Raw genomic sequence first — 12,653 nt, 5'->3', positions numbered from 1 at the left:
TCGAGCATATGCCCATCAATGATCGTTGAAGATGACGAGCATGAATCCACGCCTTGGGCTGAACTACCATGTGGAAGCAACCAAGCATGAGCTGCACAGGGAGAAAAGGTTGCACACCATTTGCAGCAAAGCATTTAATCTCCCCACATGCAGCTAGCTGAGTGCTGTTTGCATGATAAGATGAACATTTATATATCAGTATTAATCCATGATACAGATCATGAACACAAAACTAGAATAGTAGGCCTGTGCCTCGGTGCTGAACATGCATATGCTACAAGCATTTACAGTCACTTGCTCTAGAAACCCTCTTATCTTTATGCACCCACCCACCAATGGTTATGAATGCATTGTGAGTCACTTACGCATAAGACAGTAGTTTTGATAAAAAAAAAATCAAACATATAGTAATTTTACCAGATACAAGGATTTTGAATGGTTTTTCTTATGAAATTTCTAAAGTTCTTTTATATAAAACCGAACAGGTATCTTTGATGAGATTGATAGGGAGTGAAAGAATAAGATACGTAGAACAAGGTGAGTCTTTACCATTAATTGAATGTTAATTATTTTAAACTTGAAAATTAGATTAATAATATTTTCAAACAACTTTATATTTGAGAAAAATATGCACTATTTAGTAGTTTAAGAAACACGATCATGAAAATGAGGAGAGTTTTTTCCTATCTTGTCGTCTCAAACACGGCCTTAATTAGTAGTCTTCTAAGGAACAGCTGAGAAAGTCTAAAAAGACACTGCAGGGACTAAATCTTCGGTTTGAATTTTGATGGAGCCTACCACTTACGATAACATATATGTAGGTTTCTATGTGTAACTCTATGGAGCATTAGGGCATTCATAGCGCAAACACCTTCGGTTGAGTAGAGTGATCTCAAGTGTCACATAAGCTAAAATCACTCGTCTAAAAATTTACCTTTTTGCAGTGCAACTAACTTCAGCTTCAAATAAGTCTAAAATTTGCACCCAACCCCTAAGATCCGAAACAAATATAAAAAACTACAATTTCCATATTCTCGTTTCCTCTCCATCATTGTCTCACCGACCCTGCCATCGATTCATCATCGGCCAACCTCTCCTCTCCTTCACACCATGGGGATAAGAAGCTCCGCAGTCGGTGGCATCTCCCGTCTCTCCTTCTCCAGCGACCATTGCACACCCAAGCCCTCTCATCCCCTTGGCTTAGATCGAGGCAGAGGGCCTTCCTTCATCCCCTTCTCGTTGTAGATCGAGGCAACTAGTCAATAAGCTCTAGGCGGCGATATCGTCAACGAGCTCCTGACAGTGTGCACTGATAGGAGTGGGGAGTTGCGGCGCAACAGATGACCTTCTAGCGACAGCAACGACAATGGTAGGAAGTGACCCATGGAGGTAGCGGGAATTGTGGTCCTCTAGCCAAAGTTGGTATGTCGTCGTTCCCCCTGCATCTATGAATCGAGTGGATTTGGAGTTGTGCTACCATGCTCTTCACCTACTTCTCTCCCTCTTGGTGGCGAGCAATCCTCCCCGTCAAGGTAAGCATGAGGCACTACTCTGCCCGTGCCAGTAGTATGCATCTGCCCAACACATTCCTTGAGTTGTGCCTCCTCTCTTCCTCTGCCGAAGACATGCCTCACAGGAGGCACCAACTATCAAAAAAAATTCACGTGAATTTTTCTACAACCACACATCTTTATACCAGGAGATCTGCATATTCCATTTTGTATTTCTATGAGGGTTCCATAACTTCACACCAGCAAATTCATTATTCAATTCCCATGATGAGTTTTGAAGTGTAATCCACTGCGATAGTTCTGGTGACATGATTCCAAAGGAATTGCTACAAGCACATGACCAATCTACCATGGGGTTCATCAGGAGATCAAAGTACTTCATTTTGTGTTCACATTTGTGTTAGAGTTTACCAATTCATATGATAGATTGAACATTTTATTCCTGTTGTGAATTTGAAGTATAATATTATGCCCATGTTCAGTATAAGTGTGTCCTCAAGCTTGGATTTGTGTTTTGGGTGCATGGTGATTTTATCTACATTAGCTAGTTGTGATTAATGATTTTTATGCTACAAAGAAAATTAGTCTTAAGAAGATTGTTAGATATATGATCCAAATTTTCAATGTATATGTAATATATTCAGATTATGATATTGGAGTTTTCTAATAAGGCTTTATTTTTTCTGTTAGGTTTCTTAGATTTTCTCTTTATATATCTATTGTAATCTGCATGGAAAGGGTGTGGCCAGTTATTGTTATTTTCTAAAATATCTTTGTTGTGCATCTAATTTTCCTAACAATCAACATCAGACGTGGCATATGTTCTATAAATGCCCTCATCTCCCCGCACACCCTAGGTTCCCTCAAGGATGGAGCCCCCCAATAGCGTGCACATAAAAACTAAAAAAAAGACGATTCTATGCTCTTCCTAAAGACCGCTCGGTGGTCTTACCGCTTTCGACGGTCATGAACAAATGACCTGTTTAGTTCCTAATTTTTTTTTCAAAAACATCACATCGTATCTTTGAACACCTAAATAGAGCATTAAATATAGATGAAAAAACTAATTGCACAGTAAAGAGGGAAATTGTGAGATAATCTTTTGAGCCTACTTAGGCCATGTTCGCCACCCCAGCAAGTTATCTAATCCTCTTGTTTTCCGCGCACACGCTTCCCAAACTATTAAACTGTGTATTTTTTGCGAGAATTTTCTATAAGAAAGTTGTTTTAAAAAGTCATATTAATTTATTTTATATTTTGTAATAATTAATAATTAAATAATCACATACTAATTTATTACTATATTTTCCGTATCGGATAACTAACTTACCTCCCACTCCAACGGAACGCGGCCTTAGTGCATGATCAGCCACAAGTGCGTCCACATGTGAATAACGGATTAATTAGGCTCAAAAGATGTCTCATGGTTTTCAGACGAGCTGTGAAATTTGTTTTTTCATTCATGTCAAAAACCCTTTTTAACATTCAGTCAAACATCTAACATGACACACTAAAGTTCTATTTTCACGAACTAAACAGGGCCAAACTATATATCCCAAGCAAGAAACAGGGCTATGGCCTGTAGGTACAGGAGGGGCGAGCTGGATCGAAAACGATACCGACTATAAACGCCGGTTGTCCAAGAGCGTGCTCCTGAGGACCTGAATCCGTGGTGTCCCAACTCCCAACCGTTTCTCCTTTCTCGTTTTGGAATCATTTCGCGGTTTCGCCACACAAAACATACAGAATATAGCCGATCAGTCAAATCGATTCGATTGAAGCCATCACCGTCTCACCAAAGCCCGCTGCACATGCGGACCGGCTCGCGCTTACAGTACACTCCCGCAGTCCTAAATAAGACTTACTCCTATTTTTCACCAATATCACATTTACCAACTTAAAAGCAAAAAGACTAATATAATCTTCGTTTTAACAAATCTCAATCCAATTATCTAAAATCCCGTGCAATCATCTTTCATCTTATATAATTTCAATGCATTGATTCCCAGCTTTTACAAGCTCCAATACAATATTAATTAAAATAAATTTATTTAAAATAAACAAGAAAAACAAATATAATATTATTTTAAGTCGGATGGATAGAGTTAGCCCAAAACCGAAGGTAAGTCGGATGGATCTCACAAGTCACAAAAGCAAAGATGGCACACGCTCGCAAACACGTGGGCAGGGCCAACCCCTGAGGGGGGTGCTGGAGGTGCAGCCACCCTGGCCCCCCAAATCCCAAGGCCCCCTACCACTACGTAGACCGATATATTTTAAAATTTCTTTATTCATCTATCATTTAGTTTTATCTTTATGCATCGAGAAGAAATTATTAGATGAGATTGATATTGGTGCCATTATCAATGATTTTACATCTAAAAACGTCAGAAGAAATTTTTAGATAACATGTACCATGTTTTTTATATAAATATTATTTCTAAATACAATTTAAATATTTACAACAATAATTCACACATAGATACACACGAGTGTGTGTGTATATATATATATATATATATATATATATATATATATATATATATATATATATATATATATAATCATACAGTATGATAGGGGCCTCTATGTTTAGTTTTACATCAGGCCCCTAAAAAGTCAGGACCGGTCCTATACGCACGGTTCCCTCTTCAAAGGGAAGCAGCATATCTTCTATCCTATAATCCGATCTGAAAATATATGATGTAAGAAAAAAAATGATTTCAGCAAATCATCTATCCCATCATCTAAATTATAGTATCATCCATATTAAAAAGGAAATATTCAAAACATAGATGTTCTCTCTTCTCCATCCATATTTTAACATCCAATCATAAAAGGAGAGAGTAATGTCAACATGAGCGGAGGTGATTATAAAATATTAATAAAATATATATAGACGATGAAATATGGATCTCTTGTTAGAGTGATGCATAATATGAATAGAGAATCTATTATTTTAGATAGTCATCTAAATGACAATATGAATGATAAAATTTGGATAAGCTGTTGAAAATGGTCTTACGAGCAACGGTATGATCAAAATTGGAAGACATATGTTAAGATTAATAAGAATTAATAAGATGCCGTAGGCTTTTTTTTTTTTTTGAGCAAGTAAGATTCCGTAGGCTTGGGAAGCCCTACAAAATACCCCTCTGGGAGCTGCACGGCTCTCCTTATGCATAGTACATATATAACCCGATGTATATACATGGCAGCATTAGTAGAATATATGTACTTCAACCAAGTGGTAGTGGGCCTATGCTACGAGTTACATTACAGTCAGTGTGCATTACTTGCCGCCATAATAGAACTCTAATAGAACAACATCGTCCAAAGCTGAACTTACAGTTGGGGCATGTCAGGGGACAGGAGTGACCAGGCCTCGACACCGAGAACCACGGATGAAGCTCCAAAGTTTAGATGAAATGTTGATTTCTGGAACTCTCATAAACTGGGTTCTCTATCAGAAGATATCAGGTCACCTGGTTGACCAAATAGTTATGCAAGGTTAGCAGCGAGCTTAAACCATATCAGCTTGTCTCCCTACTTGCTGCTTGGTGAGGCTGGGGCAGCTCAAGGACGATATGGAAGAAACTCCGCTCTGACTCCCTGATATATTGGACCTCACCACCCATCAATTTGAGGATCTTCCTGCATATGCTTAGGCCAATACCCTCTTGGGTTGTCCAGCGGGAGTTACTAAACATGTCTTGCACAACCTCTGGGGGAAGGCCTTCGCCAGGACAGGCAAATCTGCAGAACCAGAAAGATGATAAGCGTCAGTTTGAGGTCCTCCCCACCGAGCCATTAGGTTCTACAATATAGGCAGCAGCACAAAGTAGTACAGACAATTGAGAAATTCAAAATTTTAAGCATCATTCACCTTGCCGGCCAATCATGATACCTTGCTTAATGCTCCCCGAATATCAAGAAATAATTATTGAATTTTATTATTTACTACGATGTTACAACAAAGGTACATTGTTGCAATAACATAACCTTTTTTGGTAAACCATGAGGGTGTGCTAGACTACTAGCCATGGCCACTGGTGAACAGTACCATACCGTCACACCTAGCACGGGCATGAAGGCTTCTTGGCTAGCATCACGAAGATATGTAGGATCGTAAAGGGTTTTTTCCACCCAAAAAGCTAGCTATTAAGGTGAGGGTCTTCTCCACTTATTATCTTAGGCCATTTGCCCTTCCACAACTAATATGGAACTATTCAACAATCTCTCCCTCTACACATTGGTGTCCCTCGATCCTTCACCGTATATGGGCCCCACAGGCCTATGGTCTGTCAGATATACAGGCCCCGCAGGCACCCACAGTCCATCAGATCTTCACATCCTGTGTCCATCGGGCTAGAGATGTTAAACTAGTTAGACTCTGATACTAATTGTAGGATCGCAAAAGGCCTTTCCCACCTTAAAAGCTAACCATTGAGGTAAGGGGTTCCTTCACTTATATCTTAGTTTTTTTATCCTTTCACAATCAATGTGGGACACTATTTAACAAGATAAAGCTCCAAAACCATCTTCAACGGATTACGACCAGGTTTAATTGACCCTATCATTTTAGTTTCCTTATTCTTAGTAATTGCTATTACCTCCATTCCATGTTATACAATTTCCTTATCCTCCCTAGAATCATATGGATGCTAATAAATCTAGACACATATAAAATATATTCATTAATCCATGAATAAATCTAGGTAGGTTTAAAAACATCTTATGAGTACCCAGTTTTAGAATCATATCTTTACTGTTTTGTTAGCAGCGGTTGCTAGGAGCCTAGGAGGCTAATTACACACAAGGAATACTCGCAAATCCTCAGCTTTTGGTGAACTAGTGACATAAAACCCCAGATTTTGGCCATTTATTTCAATTAATTCCCAGGTTTTGGGCCCAAATGTTTCACAAAACCACAAATTTAATGTCTATATCCACCAGTTGGCTATGGTATTTATGCATAATACTTGTACAAAATGGTATGGGTATTTTCTTTCAGTAGATACACACATTAGACACCTTCTCAACAAGTATCATTGCTGACAGCATAACTGTTTGTGCATTTATGTAACCAGTTACAGTTCACATGTCTTGGAGTTTGCCATTTTGCATTCGTGCAGTAGTAAGGAAATAGATTAGATGGTAGGAATGTGTAATTTTGATCCTATTTATGTGAGTATATTGTTGAAATGTGGTTTATTATAATGGCGTGTAAGTATTTTGCATATAAATCTAGGGCTTTATAAAGCATTTTTGCCTCAAAACTAAGGCTCTTTGACATAAATTGCAAGCCCTGAGGTTTTCTGTTACTTAGGCCACAAAAGCTGGGTTCTGAAATTTACTCAAAGAAAGCAAACCAAGTTTATTATCAGACCTCAGACCATACCCGACCAACCCACGAAACGTCAGTGTTGATAAAACCAAATGGGTAAGTGTGCTTTAAACTTAAATAGGTGGGGACGTGGGGTCTTCAGTCTGTCACCCATGTACAAGGATAATACAGATGTTAGATATCTAGACTTTATTTAGGATATCTAATTTTTGTAGTGCATGTAGGTAGAGTATCAGTAGTTCCTGATAAATAAATATTGCCTCCAATGCTACAGCAAATGTGATTGCGACTATAAATTTAACCCAATATTTAACTTGTCCTCTACCAAATTCAATACAAGAAATTCCTGGGTAAAAATATGTATTGCCTTCTAGTACATTGAAAATGAAGATAGGTAGCTTACCTGAAGAGGAAAAGCATTGTGTCTGTTCCATCAGAATTTTGTTTTATATTTGGTCTGACTTGTATCTCCACCCAGCCATTCTCAGCTGGAGCAAACCTCACCATGCTTAGCAAAAAATCACATAAAACTTGTTGAATTCTATATTGGTCACCATATGCAGAGGCTTCTTTGATTTCATCAGGGATATCTCGAATAAGTTGTAAATCTCTTTCTCTCAGCTGTATCATCACTTGGCTTACAACAGCATTCATAACACTACCTAGTGAAAATTCACCTTTCTCAAGCACCAAAGAGCTGTTTAATAAACACAAAAATAAATAAATTTTCAGCTAATCATTGGTTAAAATAGTTATAAGAGGTCAAATTTAACAATAAAGGAGGTAAAATGTCTCAGCACATGAAAACGACACATAGTGCTTCTACCCTAGAATGAAATAACACCAGATGACACAAGAACAGCAAAGCCATGAGTTCATAATTGGAACTATGGTAGATTATGCTGTGCTTGGACTTAATAAATGTCATGAAAAGCTTATGTGTGGCATTAGTTAGTGACTTCCTCAGGGTAAAAGCACTTGCCACCCATTGGCTACAAATGCAGCTGAGAGGAGTTGATCAAGGCCATGTACGGCTCCCCCACTAAGTTAACTTGTCTCCCTCGTTTTCCACGGACACGCTTCCCAAACTGCTAAATGATATATTTTTTGCAAAAAATTTCTATAGGAAAGTTGTTTTAAAAAATCATATTAATATATTTTATATTTTTTAATAATTAATAATTAATTAATCATGTACTAATCTATTACTATGGTTTCCGCGCCGGGGTAAGTTAACTTACCGGGCCCTCAAACGAACGTGGCCCTAGTGCAAGGCAATCAGAATGATCTTTGGAATTTTGAACAAGTAAAAGATACACCAGCATTTATAAACAAATAGTTACCATATTTATGAAAAAGGACTAAATGGTGGCAATGGCATTTTTAGAGTAAGCTGCTTGATGTTGACTTTCATGCAACAAACAGTTGCCCAAAAGGTTGAGCTGTTGAGGAGAGCAATCTACTTAGGATAATAACAATATAGCATGAATCTTATGCTTGAGATCTACTTGGGCAATTAGTTGCAGATCATATCTAAAATGACAAGAGGAGTTGTGACAATATACCAAATTCCAACAAAAGGCCTATATGCTCAGAACACATGTATTCATCTAAAAAGATAACTAGCATGGAAAGAAGAGAACTTTTCAGATAAATGAATACAGTCAATCAGAGCTGTTGGTCTAATGGACTTCTTTCATTCCTTATTTTCCATCCATGCTTAGGTCAAATATTAGTGCCAACTGAAACATCAAATTACACCTAGTCTTAGCACAAGTCAAGTAAGAGGGTCACAAAACATACATTTTTCAAGAGTACAGTAGGACATCATATGCCATACTTGGATATTTGCAAACACACAGACATAAGTGTGGGTCAGTCAAGTTAAAAAAAGATAAGATCAGAATACTAACCCATCCTCAATACTTTGGAGACTAGCGTCCCTAACAATTTTGGACATCTGTTTCTCACAAGCAGTGCTGGTTTCAAGAAACTGCCTCTGGTCATCCTTTAGATCAGTCATCTCCAATAACGAGTTTGTAAATCGGATACCGTTGAGAGGGTTCTTTATTTCCTGATAGATGTAAGCCAATTCCTTCATCCTTGCATAACACTTCTTTTCATGGTGTCTCTGAATCTCGAAGGCTTGCTGTAATTCAGGACTTGCAATCTGCAAGAAACAGAAGGCCCCTACAGCCTCACCATCCATTTTGCTCCTCGTGTTTGCAGTTAATAAGGCCTGCACATATTTCCCATTCTTGTTAAAAAATGAAAAGGGGAATTTTTCACAATCCTGCCCTCCTAAAGCATTGTGTAGGACAATCATGAACTTCGTTAATGCATCTGGGCCCTTGAGTCGGCAACAATTACCGAAGACCTCACCGACCAGAAGCTTGCCAATAACTTCCCCTCTTGGCCATCCTGTGAGTTTTTCCATTGCCGTGTTCCACTCCGAACAACAAGTATTCTCATCTGAACCAAATATTGGGGGTATGAGAGGATTAGGGTTGTGTACGATAGCCTTGTAATCCCCTTGTATGTTGACAAATTTATCCATGACCACCTTTTCTCCGGTGACGTCCTGGCCAACAAAACAAACCCCCACAATATTTTTTGTGTAATCCCTGCTAGAGCAAGCATTCACAATAACGAATATTGGCCCTTTAGATTTTTCGGAACCGAATGTCTTCAACTTTATCTCTACATTTTTGTCTTCATCACCTGCATGAGCAACAAATTCACAAATCATGAATCCAATCCTACCATTTCCCCTTGTGATAATATAAATTCACTATGGTGCATTGAACAAGTAATTTAGAATAATATAAGTACTAAATGAGCTTTATATGCTTTGTCAGTGTTGGGTATTGAAATATATATTATCAAATATATTTCAATGTCAAGTCATTAAAGAATATTGAATAAATAGTATTGTGTGCATTATTCATATCAAACATGAAAGGTAAGCACTAAATTAACATGACAAGTGAGGGGTGCAAGTAATTAAAGGATATCGAGTAAAAAATATTTTGCTCATTATTCAAATAAACATGAAAGGGAAGAACAACCAAATTAACATGACAAGTGAGAGGTACCTCTTAAAGCTCGTGAGAGTAGCTTATTTACTATTTCCTCAGATTCCTGGAAGATGAGATCATTTACCAATGATTTGCCCATTGCTTCCTCAACAGAGAGGCCTGTCAGCTCAGCAACCTTTGCATTCCAACCATTTACACATCCATCAGTATCAACTGCAAAGATGGGTACTGTTGCTGTCTCGATCAACCGAACCATCTCCCTTGCTACCGAACTAAGCTCATCTATTCCGCGTAATTCTAGCTCCCCGACCTGAACCTGGCCATTGACTATTGCTTTTGAGTTACTCGTGCCCTCTGCAGAATCTCTGAAAGAGTCCCGCAATATGAGCTGCAAGGAATGTATTGCATCCATCTCTGCATTCTCCCATGGTAAGCTCCTGCTCTTCACAACTTCAAGAAATGCCTTGAACGATGACCGTGGGTGCATTCGTTGTCCATCATCCTTATCCTCTGGATGATGCTTTGCACCACCCCACTTTATCTCCTTAGCTGTGTGTGACCGGAACCAAAACAAATAATCACTTGGTGTGATATATGCTACCGCCATTCCACTCACTGCATCTCCTAGTGCAGCAGCACCAGGGTAGCCTGCATCAGCAAGGCTATCTGTGCTGAGCCCGGTCGAGTCTCCATGGCACACAGTCAACCATTCAATGATGTCCTTAATCTGAGCCTCTGTAGGAGTGACACCAAGAGGGTAGTACTTCCCATGATAATACAGAGCAGCACCATCACACTTCACAAGGTCCATGATGCTGGGGCTTTGTGTGACAATGCCAGTTGGTGAATCCCGGAGTAGCATGTCACACAGCAGCGTCTGCGTCCGCAGAATGTGTTTCTCTGACAGTTGGTGTGCAAGCTGCAACTCCATGTTGAGCTGCAATCCGAAGGCCTGCATGAGGAACTCGCATGCATACCGTAGTGGGAAAGGGATGCACCGTGGAGAGGTGTGGTGGCACACTACCAGCCCCCACAACTTCATTGCTGACGGGATCCCGCCCCGTGCAATGTTGTGATCATCTTCGCCAGCACTACTGATGATCACTGCCATAACAAGAGATGCAATGGAACCCATGTTCGCCATATACTGCGCATGGCAACCATGTGGTGCACGCAGCGTGGACCCAACCAAGCACAGTGGCTGTTGTAGTGCAGGATCCTGGATGACCCTCACCGGCGCAGCATGGCAATCAGCAATCATCCTCACACGGTTCTGCCGGAACAGGAAGCGCGATGCCTGTGGGATATCTGTAGCAGGATAATGCAACCCAATATATGGCTCAAGGTTACTGCGCCGGCTCTCCGCAACGACTTCCCCATGCTCGTCCTCATGGAACCTGTACACCATAACACGGTCGTAACCTGTGAGCTCTCGGACGTGCTCAACAACGGTGTCACAAAGGAGCTTGACGTCACCGCCAGGAAGCGCCTGGAGGCGGGAGATGGCACGGACGGCGAGCTTCTGGGACTGGACTGCGCCAGCGATGGAGAGTGCAGGATCCTCGGTGCGGGCGGGCTCGAGGTCGATGACGACGCCGACATCGATGCGGTGGAGGATGGCGTAGAAGGGTTTAGAGGAGACCCTGGAGTGGATCCAGAGCGGGTTGAGCAGCGAGATCTCGCGCGCGGCGAAGGCACGCTCGAGGAGGACGGCGGACGAGGGGGAGAAGAGGAGGCGCGCGTCTGCACCCAGCGAAACGGGAGGAGGCGCGGAGGAGTCGAGAGAGGGGACGGAGTGGTGGGGCGACAGGTCGAGCAGGTCGGCGGCGTTCTCGGAGAAGGCGAGGAGGCGGAAGGAGGAGTCGTCGGCGACGGCGAGCGTGCAGCCGAAGGGCTGGATGTGCCCGCCGCGCTGGATGCGGGAGAGGTAGGCGGCGATCTGCTGCTCGGAGGACGGGGTGGGCGGCGCGCGCAGCGACTGCGTGTAGTCGAAGCTGCGGCCCGACGCGCCCGACTGCTCAAACACGGCGTGGAGGCGCGCGTCCAGGGTGTACTGCGCCACGGCCTTGGACACCGACTCCGCGGCGGCCGCGCCGCCCCCGCCCCCGCCACCCCCTCCCGCGCGGGACGTGCTCCCGCCCGAGGACTGCGAGTGGTGGTGGTGGTGCCGCGGCGCCGCGGGCCGCGCCGAGGAGGGGGAGCGCGTGGGCGTGGCGCCGCTACCCGAAGCCATGGCGCCGACGCGGTGGATTGTTGCGGATTAGGTGGCCGCGTCCGCTCGCTCGGGTGCGTCCGATTTTTTTTCCTCGCCTCGCCTCACCTCACCGGCCTTGCGGTTATCGGAGCCATCGCTGTGGACTTGCTTGCTGCTGGGGTTGGGGAGCAAGGCAGAGGCAGTAACGGAGGGAGGTGAGGGCGTGGGACGCCGCCCAGTCGCGCGCTGCTGCTGCGTTAAGACGAGAGATGAGCCGATGACGATGCGATGGCTGGAAAGGGAAGGGGAGGGATCAGGGGATAGAAAAAGAAGAGTATACTCGCGCTGAAGATGACGACGAACTGCGATTGGGCAGGCCAAAGTTGAGGTCGGGTCGCCGTGAATCTTTTTTTTCTTTTTTCGCTTGGATTTTGTTGGATCACGTACGGATCGGTCGAGTCGGCCTATTCCTAATCCGATGATCCGGATTCAGGGACATTGTTTTATAATATTTTCGGTGATACAGAAACTCGTATGTGTTTGTACCTATACATCCGTAACAG

The 12,653-nt window shown here is 42.2% G+C and overlaps 1 protein-coding gene across 2 annotated transcripts; it reads right to left on the bottom strand.

The window, feature by feature from the left end:
* Positions 1-4,129: 4,129 nt before the first annotated feature.
* LOC102703952 (phytochrome B) lies at positions 4,130-12,396 on the bottom strand. 2 transcript variants are annotated; one of them, XR_005811339.1, is made up of 5 exons: positions 9,954-12,396; positions 8,772-9,579; positions 7,262-7,555; positions 4,861-5,267; positions 4,130-4,201 (listed from the first exon to the last, which is right to left on the bottom strand). XR_005811339.1 is itself a non-coding variant. In XM_006651253.3 (4 exons), the coding sequence occupies exons 1-4, from the start codon at positions 12,127-12,129 to the stop codon at positions 5,045-5,047; spliced, it is 3,501 nt and encodes a 1,166-aa protein (XP_006651316.2). In that variant the 5' UTR covers positions 12,130-12,396; the 3' UTR covers positions 4,522-5,044. The 2 variants fall into 2 exon arrangements, 1 of the variants encoding a protein (XP_006651316.2); XM_006651253.3 differs by lacking the exon at positions 4,130-4,201 and having other exon boundaries at positions 4,522-5,267.
* Between the last annotated feature and the right edge of the window lie 257 nt (positions 12,397-12,653).

Source organism: Oryza brachyantha, chromosome 3 (genome assembly GCF_000231095.2).
Source record: "Oryza brachyantha chromosome 3, ObraRS2, whole genome shotgun sequence".
NCBI lineage: Eukaryota > Viridiplantae > Streptophyta > Magnoliopsida > Poales > Poaceae > Oryza > Oryza brachyantha.
This window is presented reverse-complemented; position numbering and strand designations above follow the sequence as displayed.

Excerpts from the sequence above, each read along its gene's own strand:
- LOC102703952 (XM_006651253.3), bottom strand. The coding sequence starts at position 12,129 with ATGGCTTCGGGTAGCGGCGCCACGCCCACGCGCTCCCCCTCCTCGGCG. Across the intron at positions 7,556-8,771 it reads CTCCAAAGTATTGAGGATGG|CTCTTTGGTGCTTGAGAAAG; the intron begins GTTAGTATTCTG and ends TTTATTAAACAG. Across the intron at positions 5,268-7,261 it reads ACAATGCTTTTCCTCTTCAG|ATTTGCCTGTCCTGGCGAAG; the intron begins GTAAGCTACCTA and ends CTGGTTCTGCAG.